The sequence below is a fragment of the Phyllobates terribilis genome, unplaced genomic scaffold (genome assembly GCF_046119375.1).
Source record: "Phyllobates terribilis strain yellow unplaced genomic scaffold, ASM4611937v1 Scaffold_4__5_contigs__length_816908805, whole genome shotgun sequence".
In the NCBI taxonomy this organism is placed as follows: domain Eukaryota; kingdom Metazoa; phylum Chordata; class Amphibia; order Anura; family Dendrobatidae; genus Phyllobates; species Phyllobates terribilis.
This window is the reverse complement of record NW_027362764.1, coordinates 118,973,690-118,993,940: the sequence shown is the minus strand read 5'-3', so window position 1 is coordinate 118,993,940 and position 20,251 is coordinate 118,973,690. Positions and strand designations below refer to the sequence as shown.

Here is a 20,251-nt window from a genome sequence, read left to right as displayed (position 1 = left end):
CCCAGCCTATTGTTGTGAGTCATTGGATACTTAAACCCCCTCCACCCAGTAGGAGGGGCCTGAGCAACACTTTCTTTCAGTGTGTTCTGTGCAACTGAGTTGCCAGGTCCTGTCCTGTATCTTGTCTGTTTCCGCCACCCTGGGAGCTGAGTACCCAGGCCTGTTACCTGTATCTGTGACTTCTAGTCTGTTCCGCCACCCTGGGGGCTGTATACCCAGGCCCATTACCTGTATCTGTGACTTCTAGTCTGTTTCCGCCACCCTGGGGGCTGAGTTCCCAGGCTCGTTCCCGTATCTTGTTCCTGGTTCAGTTCCTGTCTGAACAGTGTCCTAGCCCGTTACTTGTTTGTCTCTATGTTCGTATCTTCCCTTTCCCTGCAGTGTCTGAACCTGCACCTAACTCCAATTCATTGTCTCTGTACTTCTGCTTGTGAGTTTAGTGTTCACTCGCTACTTCATTGTAAGTACCTTGTGTGTATCTGCTCTGCTTGTCTACCGCACCTGCGGATTTAGCTCTGCTCTGCTTGTCTACCGCACCTGTGGGTTTTGCTCTGCTCTGCTTGTCTACCGCACCTGCGGGTTTTGCTCTGCTCTGCTTGTCTACCGCACCTGCGGGTTTTGCTCTGCTCGGCTTGTCTATCGCACTTATGGGTTTTGCTCTGCTCTGCTTGTCTACCGGACCTGCGGGTTTTGCTCTGCTCTGCTTGTCTACCGCACCTGCGGGTTTTGTGCTGCTCTGCTTGTCTACCGCACCTGTGGGTTTTGATCTGCTTTGCTTGTCTACTGCACCTGCTGGTTTTGCTCTGCTCTGCTTGTCTACCGCACCTGCGGGTTTGCTCTGCTCTGCTTGTCTACCGCATCTGCGGGTTTTGCTCTGCTCTGCTTGTCTACCGCACCTGCGGGTTTTGCTCTGCTCTGCTTGTCTACCGCACCTGCGGGTTTTGCTCTTTTCTGCTTGTCTGCCGCACCTGCAGGTTTTGCTCTGCTCTGCTTGTCTACCGCATCTGCGGGTTTTGCTCTGCTCTGCTGGTCTACCGCACCGGCGGGTTTTGCTCTGTTCTGCTTGTCTACCGCACCTACGGGTTTTGCTCTGCTCTGCTTGTCTACCGCACCTGCGGGTTTTGCTCTGCTCTGCTCATTTACAGCACCTGCGGGTTTTGCTCTGCTCTGCTTGTCTGCCACCCCTGCAGCTCTGTTCCTGTAACCCAGTCTGTACTGGTCCCTATCCTGCCTGCATTCATACCTGCCAGTACCCACCTGTCTGCATACCAGCCGTGCCTGCCAGTACCCACTTGTCTGCATACCAGCCGTGCCTGCCAGTACCCACCTTTCAGTATGCAAGCCTAACTTGTCTATTCCTGCATTCCCCGGTGTGGGTCAACAGCTGTGACCGGGGTCTGACCTGGAGTAGCACCTGGTCCCTCTGCTCAGTTCCTCCCTGGTTCATGGAGTCGACTGAGCCGCCGTGCGACCTTGGTCGGACCGAGTTGATACTTAGTCACGCCCCTCTAGGCACTCCTCGGTTCATGGTCCAGTAGGATCACTAACCATGCTCACGCCAGTCAGTCCGGGCATTTACGTAACACTCACCCATCCCTTGTAGATTGTGAGCCGTTGCGGGCAGGGTCCTCGCTCCTCCTGTAGAAGTCGCTGTCACGTTTTGTTCAAAATTATTGTAATTGTTTTCACTGTGTATACCCCTTTTTCACATGTAAAGCGCCATAGAATAAATGGTGCTATAATAATAAATAATAATAATATCTGTAGAGGCACTTGGAATAGTAGAGTTGAATGGAAAAGCAGGGCACTGTATGTGGTCAAGCACATTGGTACAGCATATACAAATGTATGGCGAGCACTTTGGAACAGCCAAGTCATGTAGCTAGACAAGTACCCTAATGTAGCCGAGCTGAGTGGGCTGACAGAACCTTGGAACAGCAAAGCTGTGTAGGCAGCCAGTTACATTTGATGTATACAATTTTATTCTATGTTTATTTTCTGTTAATGCCTTGATTTTGTTGCCTATTGCTGAGGCTAATTTTGAATTAATATATCCACCCTATTGTTCGTGTCTGTATTCTTTGAATTATTTGTCAGTGTTGATTTGTTATGTAATAAATATCTCAGACTCCTTTTACTATATGGTTGTGCACTATTTTTTCCGTGCAGCTTTTATCTTTCCTTTACACATATTTGTTTTTTGCACAGATTAGTTGCACCCTGTTTTTACATTAATGTTGTGCCTACTACATTTTATTCATTGGACATATCAGATGATCAGCTGAGCATGGACAACTTTTAGACCTGCATCTCTTGCTCTCCATCCTCCCGCTCATAATCTGAAATACGCTATTCCTTTATCTTCTGATAGATGTGATAAAGCCAATACTCCCTATGTGACTTCCGCCATCATAAGACCTGCAGCTATTAAATCATTAAAAATGCTTGACTGAAAAATACTGAAAGTATATGTTTGGCCGTACTAAATCTAAAGTAACTTATCTCGCATTTTGAAATTCAGCGACATTTATTTTAATTGTTAAAAGCTTTATCTACATTTTGGGCATATATCAGAAATCTAATGGAATGTAACCACACGTTTCTCTTGTGCCAATATATTAAAAAATGTCCTTTTTGGCACTCAGGTTATCCACTCTCCTGCATATTTATTCACGTCAAAAGAAGGATCCGATCGTGGAACAAGGGACGACTAGGAAATATCCAAACATATTTTTTTTGCAATGGCCTCTCCATTGTGCCATGTTCCAAACGTCCTTGTCTGAAAACACATGTTGAACGCATCTTCCAAATATCATGTGCAAAGAGCCTAAGCTCCTTGGCTTACATACAAGGGCTAGTGCCATGGTGATGCTTTTCTCATTTATTGATTAACGCTGTATGATAAATGCAAGTTAGCAATGTTATTAGCCCTAGAGGTGAATGCATTGAAAATAGGTAGAACCTTGGTGAAGAAGACATATGTGACTAGCTTAAAAGGGTTCTCCAACGAACAAAGTTAATTACAATCAACATTTTAATCAATAGATTTTTGAATAATAATAAGTTCCACAATTGGATGTGTTAAATTTTTTTTTCGTATGCTGAGATAATCTTATAAATGTGCCCCTGCTGTGTTCTGTGTAATGGCTGTGTCTGACCATACAGGAACATGGTCTGATCATACCACAGCTCCTGGACAGGGGAGGAGGGAAAAGACTATACAGACATTACAGCACAGGATTGCAGCTGATTCCTTATTTGAAGTAAAACATTGCTTAAAAACAGGCAGTGAACTGTTTTGCCTCACAAAAACAATCAGCTGTGATCTCCTGCTGTCCTGTCTGTATACTCTTTTGTTCCTCTCCTGCCCAGGAGCTGTGGTATGATCAGACCATGTTACTGTATGGTCAGACACAGCCATTACACAGTACACAGCAGGGGCACATTTATAAGATTATCTCAGCACAGGAACATTATTTAACACATCCAATTGTGGAATTTATTATTATTTCAAGATTTATTAATTAAAATGTACTTTTGTTCATGGTAAAACCCTTTAAGTCATTCCATTAAACCAGATTAGTGTGAAGTGATAGCAAATTTTAGAATGGATGACAGCCTCTTCCATAACAGTACCAGCATTTTTTATATAGTGATGATCACATTGCTTGCTTATCTCAGCTGCTACGTTTTAATGTTTTGCAGAACTGCAAGGCATCTAGCTTAAGTTGAACAATCAGAACCAATGATTCATGAGGGGCTTATAACGACGCCCTTAATGTCTTTCTTTCAAGATAAGCCATACCAACAGCATTGCCGTTTCAGAATGATACCTTTTTTTTTTTCCAATTATTGGATGTTTTCGTTGAAACATTTCTTCCAATGACAAAATAACTTAGCTGCATGCTCAGTATTTCACATAATCATACAAATATAATAAGCCAGTACTGGTTACTGACAATGGACTACTCGTATCTTATATATCAGTGAAATCCTTGTGCTATTTCATGTTACAATGCTTTGTCTTCCAATTTGGAAGTTTTTTTCCTGTTCAGCCACTAAAGACAAAGAAAACATGAGATACAAAACATTCTCTTGATTATGATGACAGAGTAATGTCTAGTTCTCATTGAGCAGATGGTGATTGTGTGTCCAAAGCTTTACTTACAATGAGTAACATATTTCTCTGAATTGTGCTTGTCTTGTTGATGGGCTGAGCAGGAATGTACAGCTTTAGATTCTAGTTAACCCTCTGACATCTACTGCATTTCCTCCAATTGTTCTGCGCTGCTGAAGTGCTCCCGCTTTAACATTGCCGCTTGATGGGAAATCTGATGAGCAGCTGTGTCTTATTTCATGATGAGACTGTGGCAGGAAGTTGACTCCTAATATAAGTGAAGATTTATCGAACTGTGAGAAAACTCCAGAAGTTGGATATAAACTGATAAATCTCAATTATTCCAAGTTTCTCTTTCGAACATGATAACCTGAGTTTCAGACTTTTCATGAAGAAGTTTCATTGAAGAATGTTGAGACGTCAATCTTAACCAAAGGTTTATGCGCAATAGTGGCAAAACAAATGGCTACTTCGGGACGCCTGGATTGAAAGGAGTCAAATTAAGTTAGCTGTAAGAAAAGGGAAATTTAAGACATTAAGTGGCTGGAAAAATCATCTGATTTTTCCAGCCACTTTTTGTCTTTTTTTTCCCTTCATTATTTTTTGGTTGGAGCGAGCGATTAGACTGTGGCTATTTGTATATACAACATAATGGCTTTATATTCCACTAAGACCCCATTCCATGCTGTTTTAGCTGCAAGCAAGGTGTAAAGAGCTAAATCAATACAATATTGAATAGAGATGGGGCAAAATGTCCTAATTAGTAGTTAGGTTTGTGGCTATGTAAATCGGCACCAGTAGGCGCTCTTATTTTAATGCTTGGTATGAGACCCTTTTAAGTATATGTACATTATTGACCTTAGAATGTTCATGTGTATGATGCTTACAAGTTTACATGGATCCAATAAAAAAGGCAAATTTTGATGCCTTTGTAAAAAAACAGAGCTTAAGGGTGATACATTGAATCAAATTCAGTCAAATGGGATCTGCAAACTCTCTTAAGCCCTCCAAACAGAATAGCTATTGGCCGAATGATGGTTCAGTGACTGGCTGTCCCATACACAGTAGGGTTCACTCTGTTGAGCACTCCTGTGTTGTCTATAGGATATTTGTCAGCCAACAGCTATTAAAATGGTACAGGCACCATAAGTCAGACATGTAGTATGTGACATTATTATCAATAGTAATCAAGTATTACTGTAGATCAAGGTTAACCAAAGAGTGGACTGCAATCTACTGGTAAACCTTAGAACAGAGGTGAAATCTGGATTTTAGGCCACCAGGGTTTTCTAATGGGGTAACTGCCTCCGAAGTACTTTGTGGTTTAATGTGCCTAACATCACTACATCATATAGTTATTTGACTAATGTTATTATTTGGTGTGACTTACATGTGCTCTGATGATCTAGCAAAGAACAGTGAGTTTAGTGAAGACATAGCTGTTGAGTAAGTCCAGCAACTTACTTACACTACTATTATATTATGGGGCAAAAATTTGGAGAAGTGCCATAGATATGCTATATATATATACCTCTGCCTAATACTTTAAAAGATCTTTTAAAGGCGTTAGCTACTACTTTTCATATTGATGGCCTACCCCCATCAATATCTGATTGGTGGGGGTGCAAAACTTGGTATCCCCACTGATAAGCTGCTACTAGTGCCAACGGTGGTCGGAAGTTCTCGGATGATACTGGAATACAGCAGATGCATAAATACTATAGCGGCCACGGCTGGGTACTTTAGATCCAACACGCATTCAGTTGAATGGTGGATTTCTAGTACCCAGCCATGGCCACTATAGAAATGACAGACTTGGTGTGTTCCAGCAGTTTCCATGAGCTACTGGTCAGCGCCAGTAACAGCTGATCAGCGCGGATGCTGGGTGTCGCACCCCTACTGATCAGATATTGATGGCTTATCTTATGTATAGTCCATCAATAGAAAAGTAGTGGCTAGCTCCTTTAACTGAACCTGCATAAAAAATAGATCCCATAATGAGATACAAATTGTACAGAAATTGTACTAAACTCACTATTAAAATGATATGTATAAAATGTGCAAGGAAGTGAACATTTCACAGGTTTATTCATCAATGTGGTATACTAGTATACCATATAATAGTATCTAATTGGAAATACTTTATAAAATTGAAACCATATAATAATATTTAATGATTAACCCTCCATTAAAGTGGCAACCTCAAATATAATAGGAGATTTAGGCTAAGTGCATGTAGTATACACCCAGAGCTATACACAACATATACTATAACATTGCATAGGCCTCACAAAAGAAGTAAAGCCAAAAAATTGTTATTTTGGCCTCTATCTGAACAATATGCATCTAAATATCATTACATATACAGAGGGACAATGCAAAAGAAACACTATGCGATGTATGTTTTGTTTTTTTTTAAATTGGGCCCCTATAGTGAACGGATGCATAGGTATCCATCCTGACTGTGGCCACCATAGTTCACATACCTTCAGAGTGTATGCACCTTACAGTGGGCACAAACCCAGTCTTTCTAATTATACTTAATGGATCATATCCATAATTGTGTGAGTCCGAAAGAACCAACAGACACAGTGTCAGATAGTTTGACCACTACCGTTGTAGTATAAAAAATGTATACGTAATAATTTCATGAAAAGCCAGACTCATAATATCCATATACTAAATGGATGTCACAGGGATACCATGACAGAGAGGAGTCAGATGATCGTGGCGTTTAGTTTCATGAACTCCTGCACTGGTTATAAGTACTTCCCCATCTTATTAAACAGTGCAGGTTTTTTCCTTGCTAGAAGTGCAAGGGTTAATCTGTTAGGAAAGCTCCAGGAGCTTCAACTTATCAGGATTGTCTCAGCTGTTCAGTGTTGGCCTCTGATATATATGCTTGCATTTGGCACTTAGGAATTGCCAGTGTTAGTTTTTACTGCCTGGTGTGGAGTTGGAGGTGTAGTTTGTGGTCGGAGTAGGTGTTTGGAGATTTATTCAGGAGATTGTTGCTTTGAGTTTTGTATATGTGCACATACTCATCCTATCCTATTTGGGTTCTCCTTCCTTTAACTCCCTGTTACGGATCCGGGTGGTGGAACCTCTGTGCTGCGGTGCAAGGAGGGGCCCAGAGGGGCGTAATTAAGTATCAACTCGGACCGACCCTGGGCGTATGGCGGCTAACGACTCTGGGGACGACCTTGTAAGGGAGCAGGTGACTCCCACGGGTCAGATGGCTGAGACTGACCGATACTGCAGATGGGCACAGCAGGCAGGCTGACAAGAGGTCCGGGTAGATGAACTGGCAGAGACAGCAGGCGACAGGCAAAAGTCTCTAGGTAGACTGTCAGGTGGTCACGGCAAGTGACAGGCGGGAGCCTCTAGGTAGGCTGTCAGGTGGTCACGGCAAGTGACGGGCAGAAGCCTCTGGGTAGACAGACTGGTGGTCACGGCAAATGACAGGCAGAAGCCTCTAGGTAGGCTGTCAGGTGGTCACGGCAAGTGACGGGCAGGAGCCTCTGGGTAGGCAGACAGGTGGTCACGGCAAGTGAAGGGCAGGAGCCTCCGGATAGGCAGACAGGTGGTCACGGCAAGTGACAGGCAGGAGCCTCCAGGTAGGATGACAGGTAACAGGCAGGTGCTTCCAGGTAAGCAGGCGGGTGAAGCCCATAGACAGACTGGCGGACTGAATGGAAGACAGACTGTCGGGCTGGAGAGTAGTCAGGCTGGCGGACTGGACTGATAGTCAGGCTGGCGGGCAGGACTAGCAGTCAGGCTAGTAGCGGGACCTGAGGGCTGAAGCAGAGGTTAGAACACTGTGCATCAACTGTTGCTCGGGCACCTCCATTTTGGAGGAGGTGCCTTATATATGGGAGGACCTCCGGCAATTGGCAGGGGACTCCGTAGGGCGGCGCACGCGGCCCCTTTAAGAGGAAGGGAGCACGCGCCCTAAGCACAGTGCCCGGGAAGCAGTGCGCCGGCAGCAGAAGCAGGAAGAGGAGCGCTGGAGGACGCCGGGCAGGGAGCGCGGCGGTGAGAGGGACGGCATCTCTGCCTGGCAGAAGGCAGAGACGCCGATGCTACACTCCCCCTGTGTTCCACTCTGTTCTTGGTGAGTCTATTTTGTGCGATTGTTATTTTCATTTATCCCTGTCCTTCTTCCCATGTTTGTCTGGTTAGTGTATTCCTATACACTTTGGCTTCCCACCCACCTGGGTGAGGGAGGGAACAGATAAGGGTTGATTTTGGAGTATAGCAAGGCATGTGAAACTGGTGTCTCCACCTTCAGGAGTAATCTGGGGGACAGGGATGGACTAGGGCGCTCCTAGTTGTAGGGACCTGGTTAGCGCCTATAGTCCCAAGGCACTGCGTGACAATGGACATGCTATTATAAAACCACATGCCATAAAATATTTTAATGACCTGGAATGGGATAAGTCTATAGACTCTAGTCTTTTGCCATGTCACTTGGCTGGTATCTCACTGTTGTCTTTTCTTTCATTGGAAGATTTGACAAAACAAACATTTTCTTGCATCTGTTATAGGATGTCATGGTTAGCCGAGACACCTTTATTAGACCATCAAGGATTTATGTCGTCCACTTGTACTGACACAATGTACAGATATAATGATGAATTGTATGTTAAGGTCACCATTTGTGACTAGTGACAATCTCATTTTACAGAGTTTTAATTCTTATCTGAGAAGGTTCATGCTTCACTCGTCAGTGTAATTGAGTCTTGTGCTTTTGAAAGATGAGACATTGACTGGAACTGACAACACTCGTCTGTTTCCTTGTCGGAATTATTAGTTTCAATCATTTTTTCTCTCCACCTTTGCTTGATGTAACATTGTTATAAAACATTTGTTTTAATTATAGCACTTTCTTGCGTGAGCTCATTTACTATCCTGTTGATCAAATGTGCAATTTTCTTCTATTTTCATGACATGGAAAAATTAATCAGTAAACTGAAATTAGTGATGTGAGAAGATTTAACCACCAAAATGTAAACTGCTATCATTATAGATAATGAATTTAACTTCTGTTCTTTGTTGAAGTTTACATCCATCGTAAAGTATTCATGATACTTAGATTTAGATCAAATTAGAAAAATGTTGTTAAAATTTACAATAGAGATATGGATTTCCATATTCCAAAGATGTGTTTGTTTTTTACTTGCTGTCATGAACTTTTAGTGGGTTTTTTCTTAATCTCTTTCTTTCGTGTTTTAATACATTTACACAATGCAGTTCTGGCAAATCTAAAAAATTAGAAATGGCTTTTTGTGCCTTCTAGGACACATCACTAGATGTGTCAAACATCCACCTTAGTCAGAAAAGAAAAAGGGGGTCCTCTGATGAGGTTTCACCCGACTATCTTCCAGCTGTAGAGTACATGGAGAGATAACATCTTGCTCTTGCTTGGAACAATCTTGTGGAGTTCTTTCAGTTAGCCAATCACTGGCTACATCAGTGACCTGTTGTAGCCGGTAATTGGTTGATCAGGGATTTCTTGCCATTTCTTGTGTGTCAAGATGGAGTCCAGAATTAGACACAAGTAGGGACCAGGTAAATGTCAGAACAGGATTTATTTATTTTAAACTACTCTGAACCCTTTGCAAAAAAAAAAATATGTTGAGAATATTCCTTTAAGAATACAATTGATCCATTCATGCTATGTGAAAATGACAATAGAAATATGATCTTGTAATCTGTTATTATTTTGATTTGTTACAACTGATGTATTTATGTTACCTTTTCTTTACAGAAAACGTACAGACTTAAATCCACCAGAAGTAGAGGTAGAAAAAGCATATCTCCAGTATGCCGGATGGGGCCCTAGGAGTCAACAACTGGTAAGTAACAAAAAATACAATTTTCATCTAGTATAAATTAACAGAAAAAGTTGAATACGTTTGTAAATACACTGCATTTCTTATCTTTTACAAGTCTTTATCTGTTACAATATATAATTTAGACCGGAATCTGACTGCAGGCATCAGCTTAAATCTCATAGTATTCATTATTTAGAAATACATGACTCTACAGTTCAGTACTTAACCCAGATTTGGAGGTCTTAAAGGAGTGGTCTAAAGGCCAAAATAATTTTCATTCTAAATCCCAATCTATTTAGTGCCATAATATAAACTATTTTTTAATATACGTGCATTAAAAATCCCTTATCCTTCCCTAACTACACTATCTAACTGATTTTCTATTTTGCTCACTACTTCCTTGTTAATGATGCTTTGTTAGAGAATCCCAGTGCATGCTGGGATACTCAGAGTCCTCAGTAGGAAGAGGCTCCCTGAAACAAAGCTTCATCAGTGATGCTCATTTCAGGGCTAGTCCCTGAAGGGTATGCACTGTGCAATGTGCACAATGACAGTGCACACTGTGTTACCAGCTCAGATCAGCAGTGAAGAGCCGGCAACAGAGCGGTGTCAGAATACCCAGTGTGCAGAGACCAGTGACATCACTTGCTGGAGCCTTGACTGTGTGCCTGACTTATGAACAGGAAAAGTTGCTGCTTTTGGCCCATCCCAGATTCGGCATTAAATCCTGAGGTTGACCCAATAATGGACCGCAATAGTCCAGCAACAAAAAACCCAATGGAAGTTAATTTAGAGCTTTTTATCTGCTTAAGATAATTCTTATGGCTAAATTCCCAGATAACTTATTTGAGCTTACAAATGTTTTGCAAGCTTAATCTATTGATTTAGGGAATTGAAAGTTTGTTGGGTCCTTAATGCTATTTGTGCAGTTCATGCAATTCCTATGGTAGGTCGCATATACCACGTGTCATGGTGGAGCTTGATACATCTTGTTCTGGGTGCATTAAGGGCAACAAAATTTAAGGCATACTTAAAAGTGAACAAGTACATGTTCTCTATAGATTGGCCTTCAGCATTGCTAGGTCCATTTAATGTCAAAATTACAGCTCCATGACTATTGAAGACTACATAATTGTTTACACAAATAGTCCTTCCCGAATATGTGCTTATCTCATTGCACAGCTCGCATTTAAAGTTTTATTTTCAAAATCTTTTGAAAAATGTAGCCATATGAAGCAGTTACTTTGTCACTTCTCTGCCATAACCTCCTCCCGAATGCTGCTAATCTTGAAAAACAAAATATGACATCAACATTAAATATGCACAACTTGTAAAAGTGCTGACATAGCCAAGCTAGCAGTCTGATCATTCTGTTCAAATTATTAGAACTGTTGTGGAACATATGAAAACGGAAGATAAAAGAAAAACCTGAACTGACAAAGTAAATTTAGTCCCCTAACTTTTTAATGTAGGCTGCATAAAAATTAAAGAAGCACCCCCTCTAACTTTTTTTTTCATTAAATGTGTGTACATGCATGTAATGTAGTGTGAGTGTATTAATATACTCGCTTATGGCTGCTCTCGCCGGTGTCTAGCGGCGTTCTGCTCCTCTCTGACGTCACCGCTCTACAGACTCTTCGGGTTACGTTGCTCTCTCCGTGACCTGGAAGTATCTTTTACAATAAAAGCCAATGTAGCATCGGAACGAGACTCCATAGGCTTTCATTGTAAAATAGACTTCGACTCATGCATAGTGCATAGAACGAGCTGGGTTATCAGAATTGCGGTGACGTCATAGAGAAGTAGAGAAGAACGGCGCTGGACACTGGAGAAAGCGGTGGTAGGTGTGTATATTAATACACTTGCACTACACTACATGTATGTACATACACATTTATTGAATAAAAAGCAGGTGTGCTTTTTAAGTTCCCAAGGACAAAATTAAAAGGCTGTGGAGGTTCATCTATATGAGGCAATTGTTCCATACAAGTGTGCTCTGACATGCTTGTAACATACTGCCACCGATATCTGCATGGAGGTTGTGGCATATTAGTATGTATTGACTCACTGAACGACCTGCCTGTTGGTAAGAACTAGTGATGAGCGAGCACTAAAATGCTTGGGTACTCGTTGCTCAGGTCGAGCACATTGGAATACTCGGGTGCTCAACCCGAGCAACGAGCCCAATGTAAGTTCTATGGGAAACTCGAGCATTTTTCAGGCGGCTACCCCCGGCGGCCTGCAGAGGGCCTAAAGATTGCCCAAATCGATGGGAACAGTGCTCAAATGACATGGGAACAGCATGGGGAAGACCCCTGGAAGCATCTCTGACTCCCAGATCACTGCTGTCAACAACATTGTCAGAGTATTACACCACTTTTACGGACTCACAATAAAACATACAAAAACGAAACCAAAATGGATTTTCCTGGGAAATATGTTAAGGAACATCCTTTCCAGGGTAATGACTTGTATATAAGGCAAAATAAATAACCAAAAAACAAAAATACTCCTTCACACCTTGGGCTATGTTCACAAGTAGCGTTTTTGCACTTTTGCATTGCTTTCAACCAAGACAAATGCATTCACCAGGAAATGTCATTTTAACATTTTACAACCTTATCTGGCCATGTGGTGTGTGACACATCATCAGACACATGCATACAGTGCTGAAAATACATGGGAACAGCATGGGGAAGACCTCTGGAAGCATCTCTGACTCCCAGGTCACTGCCTAAAAGTGTGCCCATCATAAGTGATCCTTGGCGCATGCAAAGATGCCTCCTGCCATGCACCTGTCGTTGCAGACTTGCAACAATCACCATCCACGTCCTTGTCCCAGTGCAGCGTTCAGTTGTCCCTACCCCATTCCTTGGAATGCAAGTGCAAGTATGCAGGCAGCCACCCACCAACCCACAGGCTGCAATACTATACTGCCAAATTTTTGACAGCTACTTGCACTTGCAATGTGGCCTTTTAGGCTCGTGGAGGCGGAAGCTGTCCACAATCTTATGGCGGCGGCGACTGGGTATCTTACACTTACTGGGAAGTGTCCCTGCCCACAAGCAATGTGCGTGTGCGTGATTTGCGACGGTTTGGCAGTTTTAATATATGTGAGGAATGTGTAAGAAGCCGACATTCCTCACATGTATCAAAGCTATCAAACAGTCGCAAATCATGCACACGGGAGTGATTCAAACATATCACCGAGCAGCTATAAATACTCGGTGCTCGCCCAAGTATACTCGGTGAAAGGGTTAACAAAACATACTCGCTCATCACTAGTGGTTAGCACTATTGCTTTGCAGTACTGAGGTCCTGGGTTCAAATCCCACCAAAGACAAAATCTTCCAGGAGTTTGTATGTTCTTCCCGTGTTTATGTGGGTTTCCTCCCACACTCTAAATACATACTTATAGGGAATTTAGATAGTGAGGTCTGATGGGGACAGTGATGATAATGTCGTTAAAGCACTGTGGAAGTTAATGGTGCTATATAAATGAGTAAAATAAATAAATATAGTCCAGAATACTATAGTCCACCTATCCTTTAGAATAACAAATAAAGTCATGAAATGTCCTTGACTCAACTTTAATTCTAATTATAAATCAACAGTCTTTTTTGAAAGATCACTCACTATTGCTATACTTTTTCTCAGGGAAAATGTTGTATCCCCATAGGGAATATGCAAGCACATGTAGATTCTTCTGTTTTCCTTTGTATACAATTTTGCTAGTTGTCCTCGGTACATGGTACAAAGCCTGGAGATACGAAGGTCAGAGAACATAGTGCAACTATCCACCAATAGTTAACGGATAAGGAAATCCTTATTCCATGCTCACAAATATAAAAGACAATCAGTGCTTTTCACATACAAAAACAACCTTGTTGTCCACTAGCTCTTGTCTGACCTAGGTTTCGCCTGATTCTGGGCTTCTTCAGGGGAAGCTCAGAATGAGGAAGAAGCCTTGAGCAAAGTGAAACCTAGGTCAGCCAAGGGTCAGTGGGCTACATGATTGTTTTTAAAACTGAAAAGTAATGATTATTTTTTAATTGTGTTTACACTAAACTGCTAAGCAGTCTTACTTAGCACCAAGTCAGTTGCAGAGAGGATTTCAGCTGTGCTGTAATTATGTTTTCCTTTTTATTATAATTTTCCTTGTTGTAATTTCATCTGTGTGGCATCTGATTGTGACTTAAAGGAAAAATGCAAAATAAAGCAAAATAATTTTACAATACTTCATGTCAAACAGGCTGCCACTATATTTCTATGAGCAGCCCAAGAAAAAATCAAGGCCAGACTGTGGCCTGACAAAGAAAGGTTTATAAAAGAAAAGTAGAACAAAAAATATTTTACAAAAAATGAAGACCATTTAAAACAGTTTAATAGATAAAAAAAAATATTGAAGCCCATTGAGTGCATTTGAGTGCAGCCCCCAAGGTTGATTGAAGCCCAGCCACCCAATAACCATCTTGTTGATGGAGACCAAGTCTAGTAATAATCCTACGGATAGATCTAGGTTGCTTAATGGTTTGGGATTCTCTGGAGTGAGAACTTTCAAAACTACTGGCTTAGACCACTACTAAATTTGCCTAGAAAGCTCTCCTATAAAAATTTAATGTGTTTAGGTCAGTTCATTGCAGCCTTTGTCCACGTGACTGCTGAAAAGAAAAGGAATTACGAGTCTAGTGTTAGCCTGTATAAAAAAAAATATATATTTTTTTAAACATTGAGTTTTTTTTAAACATTGTAGCTTATCTAAATTATGTGGATCCTATAAATTGGCCCATCATCAATCATCATTTTTATAGCACCTGTAGAAGTCTTTAGGGCCTCTTTACTGTATATGAAATTGTGTCATGCTCCATCATATGCTAAATTAGGGTGGTAACAGTATTGCTTCTAATCTGATTAATATGTTATATAATTGTATTTATTGTTTCTCTTTAAATAATAAAATGAACGAATATATGTGTATGTCATAGTAAACACATTTACACATGTATTTTTCCGTACTGTATTAAACCAAGCCTTGCAATGAAAAGTTACAAAATGAAAAAGAACGGCAGTGTGACATTTAATACAGTCAAATATTATGTGCAGCTCCTGGGACCACTGCTATTAACAGGGAATCATTACCAAGTGATTTGCTTAGCAGTCAATATTATGTATTGATAGGTTCATTTATTACAGAAGTTCATGGGCTTTGTATCCAAGTAACCATCCGGATTTAAAATAAGCCTTTGAGAGGCAATTTCCTATTAAAGACATTTGGATTGTCCAGTAGTGATGAGCAAACATGCTCGCCACTGTTCGGTACTCACCCGAGCATCACGGTGCTCGACAAGCTCAGCGCTCGGCGAGTATTTCCGGGTTGCTCGGGCGCGAGCTCGGGTCCCCTCCCTACATGTTTGGCGCTCTTTAGAGAGCCAATGAACATGCAGGGATTGCCTGCCATGCCCTGTAATGCCGTAGCCATGTTGGTTGTGGTCATTACAGTGATTAACTGGCCGCACAGCATCATCAAGTCTATATAAGACCTGGCGCCGCCATGGTCGCCACAGTCTACCCCGGAATCAGGCAGAGTAGGGAGATGTGCTGCTGCGTCAGGGAGAGATTTGCTTGTTTATAGTTAGTATAGGTATTCCACAATATATATATATATTCATATGAACTAACAGTCCTTCTGAGGACTAATCCAGCTGCATGTTATCAGTGCTAGGCAGGAAGGCAGTGTATGTGGCAGACAGCAGTATATGATAGAGTACAAAAGGGTTCATTGAACATCCTGTCTGCTGCTGCTGTAATAATTACAGATATTTGTAGACATAGCCCCAGATATCAGCCTAAAGTGTCCCCAGCCCCTCCTCACACCTACTCAATCCTCCTCCTCCAAAACCAGCTTCTCCACCATTACAGAAGACCAATTTTCTTCTTTACTCTCCAAATCACACCTCACCACCTGTGAACTTGACCCAATCCCGTCCCATCTTATCCCCAACCTTACCACAGTCTTCATCCCAACCCTTACCCACCTTTTCAACCTGTCACTAACAACAGGTGTCTTCCCCTCATGTTTCAAACATGCCTCGATCACACCCATCCTCAAAAAGCCTTTCCTTGACCCGTCCTCACTGACTAGCTATCGCCCCATATCATTTCTCCCTTTCACCTCAAAACTACTGGAACAACACATCCATTCTGAACTGTCTTCCCACCTCTCCTCCTGCTCTCTCTTTGACCGCCTCCAATCTGGCTTCCGACCACACCATTCTACTGAGACTGCCCTGACTAAAGTCACCAGCGACCTACTAACCGCCAAATCCAAGCGACACTACTCTGTCCTCCTCCTCCTAGACCTGTCATCTGCCTTCGACACAGTGGACCACTCCCTCTTACTACAGATTCTCTCATCTCTTGGCATCAAAGACTTGGCCCTATCTTGGATCTCCTCATACTTAACAGACAGGACATTCAATGTCTCCCACTCACACATCACCTCCTCATCTCACCCCCTATCTGTCGGTGTCCTCCAAGGTTCAGTCCTAGGACCCCTGCTCTTCTCCATCTACACCTTTGGCCTGGGATAACTCATAGAGTCTCATGGCTTTCAGTACCACCTCTATGCTGACGACACACAGATCTACCTCTCTGGACCCGATATCTCCACCCTACTAACCAAAATCCCACAATGTCTGTCCGCTATCTCATCCTTCTTCTCTGAAAGATTTCTAAAGCTTAACATGGATAAAACAGAATTCATTGTCTTTCCACCATCTCATTCATCCCCCCCACCTGACCTATCTATCAACGTCAATGGCTGTCCACCCTCCCCAGTCCCTCAAGCTCGCTGCCTTGGGGTAACCCTGGACTCTGATCTCTCCTTCAAACCACATATCCAAGCCCTTTCTACTTCCTGCCGACTCCAACTCAAAAATATCTCCCTGATCCGCACATTCCTCAACCACAAATCTGCAAAAACAACAGTGCACTCCCTCATCATCTCCCGCCTTGGCTATTGCAACCTCCTGCTCTGTGGCCTCCCCTCCAACACTCTCGCATCCCTCCAATCTATCCTAAACTCTGCTGCCCGACTAATCCACCTGTCCCCACGCTATTCCCCGGCCTTTCCCCTCTGTCAATCCCTTCACTGGCTCCCCAATGCCCAGAGAATCCAGTTCAAAACCCTAAACCTGACATACAAAGCCATCTACAACCTGTCTCCTCCTTATATCTCTGACCTAGTCTCCCGGTACATGCCTACACGCAACCTCCGATCCTCACAAGATCTCCTTCTCTACTCCCCTCTTGTCTCCTCTTCCCATAATCGCATACAAGATTTCTCCCGTGTATCCCCCCTTCTCTGGAATTCTCTACCCCAACATATCAGACTCTCGCCTACCATGGAAACCTTCAAAAGGAACCTGAAGACCCACCTCTTCTGACAAGCCTACAGCCTGCAGTAACCAGTGCTCCACCATACTGCTGCACGACCAGCTGTACCCTCACCTACTGTATCCACACCTATCCCTTGTAGATTGTGAGCCCTCGCGGGCAGGGTCCTCACTCCTCCTGTGCCAGTTGTCGACCCGTTTTGTTAAAGATCCTTGTAATAGTTCATGTATGTATACCCCTTTTTCACATGTAAAGCGCCATGGAAAAAATGGCGCTATAATAATAAATAATAATAATACTATTAGGCAACTGCCTGAAACTGTGGCCATGAAACGTTATCCCATATGACTGCCCTAATAATCCAGCAATTATTGTGAGCGTGTCAAATATTACACTTCATTTAAAGTTTTGCAGTTGAGGGTTCAAGCCTATTCTCACTTGGCCGCTGAAAAATGACATATCTGTGAACAATGTTGTCAGAGTATTATGCCACTTTTGCGGACTGACAAAAAAAAAACATACAAAAAACAAGCTAAAATGGAAAAAATGGCAAGAAACATTCTTTCCAAGGTAATGACTTGTATATAAGGCCAAAGAAATAAAAAAAATAAAGTTATGGACTGTGAAAGACATTTATGCGATCAGAATGAACACTCATGTGTAGCTTGTGATGATACCACCGAGCAGCAGCACCTGTTCCTATTGTAAATGCATCTGACAACGTTATCGATAGGTAATAGAATAGATTTTACATTTTTTGGGGCAGCTATCCATACTGCGATACCTCACCCATAAAAGAATTTCAGATAAGACAGTTCATATTCTAGAACATAGAATTTATTTGAATTGTCCTTCCCATTATTAAGGAGTGTGTCTCCTATACTGTTATTGCATATGCAACAATTTCAAGGGCTGCCAAAAATTAGGACGCACTCCAATACACATTTGAAGAGACGTAAAAAAAAAATAAAAAATAAATAAAAACACAGTAGGATCTTTCTTTAGTATAAAAACTCGCCAATGTAATCTCAATGTAATCACATTCTTCAGCTCCTGCACCTCCTCCTCCTGTTTGTCCTCCATTTCCATAATGACCACATCAGTCACAAGCTGGAAGCACTGCAGCACTGCCTTGGCCAGGCGGCAACAGGCTGTGCTGAAGATAATATGCTTAATGCTTAGGTGACAAACCGCCCACCGCTGCAAAGTTGTTGAAAGCTGTAAAACAGCAACCTGATCTGTGGCTCTCACTGCTGAACATACAGCCAGGCATGGTCGTGTGTGACAATGGGCAGAACCTGGTGGTGGAGAAATGACAGCCGGAGTAGATATGGTTTCCCTCTATGCCAGTTCTTTCACTGAGCTAAATAATATGACTGTGGTGAAATATAACTCTCACTGAGAAGCAGTGTCAGTGAAAAACATTGGGCCCACCAGAGGATTTGATTTTGAGGGCCCGCCTTTCCCCCCCGCTCAAGAGCCCCATAGCAGCTGCAAAGTTTACACTATCATGAACTCTGCTGATGGAGAAGCCATGGCCCAACCGAGGATTCTTTGGTGGGCCCATAAAACCCTGCCGAGAACCAGCCCTGGCTAAGAAAAGTGTGTGGGAAGGTTCCTGGACATTCTAATGCTGCAATTTTACTGTTGACTGGCTCCAGCAATCTATAAGATTGCAATCTATGATCCCTGCACTGGCTCCCCATTGGCCAGAGACTTCAGTTCAAAAACGTAACCATGACATGCAAAGCCATCCACAACCTGTCTGCTTCATATATCTGTGACCTAGTCTCCCAGTACATACCAGCATGCAACCTCCGATCCTCACAAGATCTGCTTCTATACTGCGGTCTTCTTTCCTATCCCACAATCGCATACAAGATTTTCCTTGGGCATCCCTTCTACTCTTGAACTGTGTACCCCGACATATCAGACTCTCGCTTTCTGTTGAAACCTTTAAAAGGAAGCTGAAGACCCACCTCTTCCAACAAGCCACAACCTGCAGTAACCCTCGCTCCACTATACCGCTGCACGACCAGCTGTACCTTCACCTACTGTATCCTCACCCATTCCTTATAGACTGTTTTTGCACCCTCACGGGCAGGGTCCTCTCTGCTCTTGTACCAGTCAGTGACTTCTTTTCACATGAAATGAGCAATGGAATAAATGGCGCTATAATAATAAATAATAATAATTATACTACTTGTTCTCTGGGTCAATTGATGGCACTTTCCTGGTGACTGCCCCTAAATTGATGTGTTTTGGCAGCTTTTGGTCCCGTTTGAAGGTGTTGTGTATACGTTTGGTTTTGGCACCCATTGAATCCAATGGCGTTTGGTAATGTTCGGTGAATATTCGATAATTACATTGGCGAATATTGCAAAAACGGCAATACCAATATTGAAATATTTGCTCGTATCTGATCAGAAACACCCTTAAAAAAATTATGTGGGTGTTGCATCACGGTCTCCCTGGTGATATGGGGGTGGAGGATGAGGAGAAGAAGGAGGGTGACATAAAATAGAACAATTCCTGAAGGGTATACCCATGTCTGGGTGTGAAGGGGTGCATGGGAATAGACCCCCAAAAAGTAACCACTGGATTTGAGTTTATGTTTGATGCTATCATCTGGTGGTGTTGAGAAGTCTGGCCCAATTCAGCCCTTGTTCATTTTTATAAGAGTCAGCCTGTCAGCATTTTCAGTTGACAGGTGGATTAGCCTATCAGTTTTATCAGTTATAAAGCCCCCGGCGGCACTAAAAGCTGTCTCTGATAAAATGCGAGAAAGACAGTTCATGCCACGTGTCCAGCTTGCATCTTCCAAAACTTTTCCTTCCTTGTCAGAGTACCCCATGTATCAGGGCCTGGGCGCTGGGAGGGTCTGAGAAAACTGTCTCAGACA

The 20,251-nt window shown here is 42.5% G+C and overlaps 1 protein-coding gene across 4 annotated transcripts in view; it reads left to right on the top strand.

Moving 5' to 3' along the window:
* DPP6 (dipeptidyl peptidase like 6) overlaps window positions 1-20,251 on the top strand; it is a 2,068,973-nt gene that overhangs the window by 1,716,044 nt on the left and 332,678 nt on the right. For all 4 annotated transcript variants that reach the window (XM_073677704.1, XM_073677702.1, XM_073677705.1 and 1 more), the window contains one exon: window positions 9,888-9,975. In XM_073677704.1, the coding sequence (XP_073533805.1) occupies window positions 9,888-9,975 (88 nt within the window). The remainder of the gene's footprint in view (window positions 1-9,887; window positions 9,976-20,251) is intronic.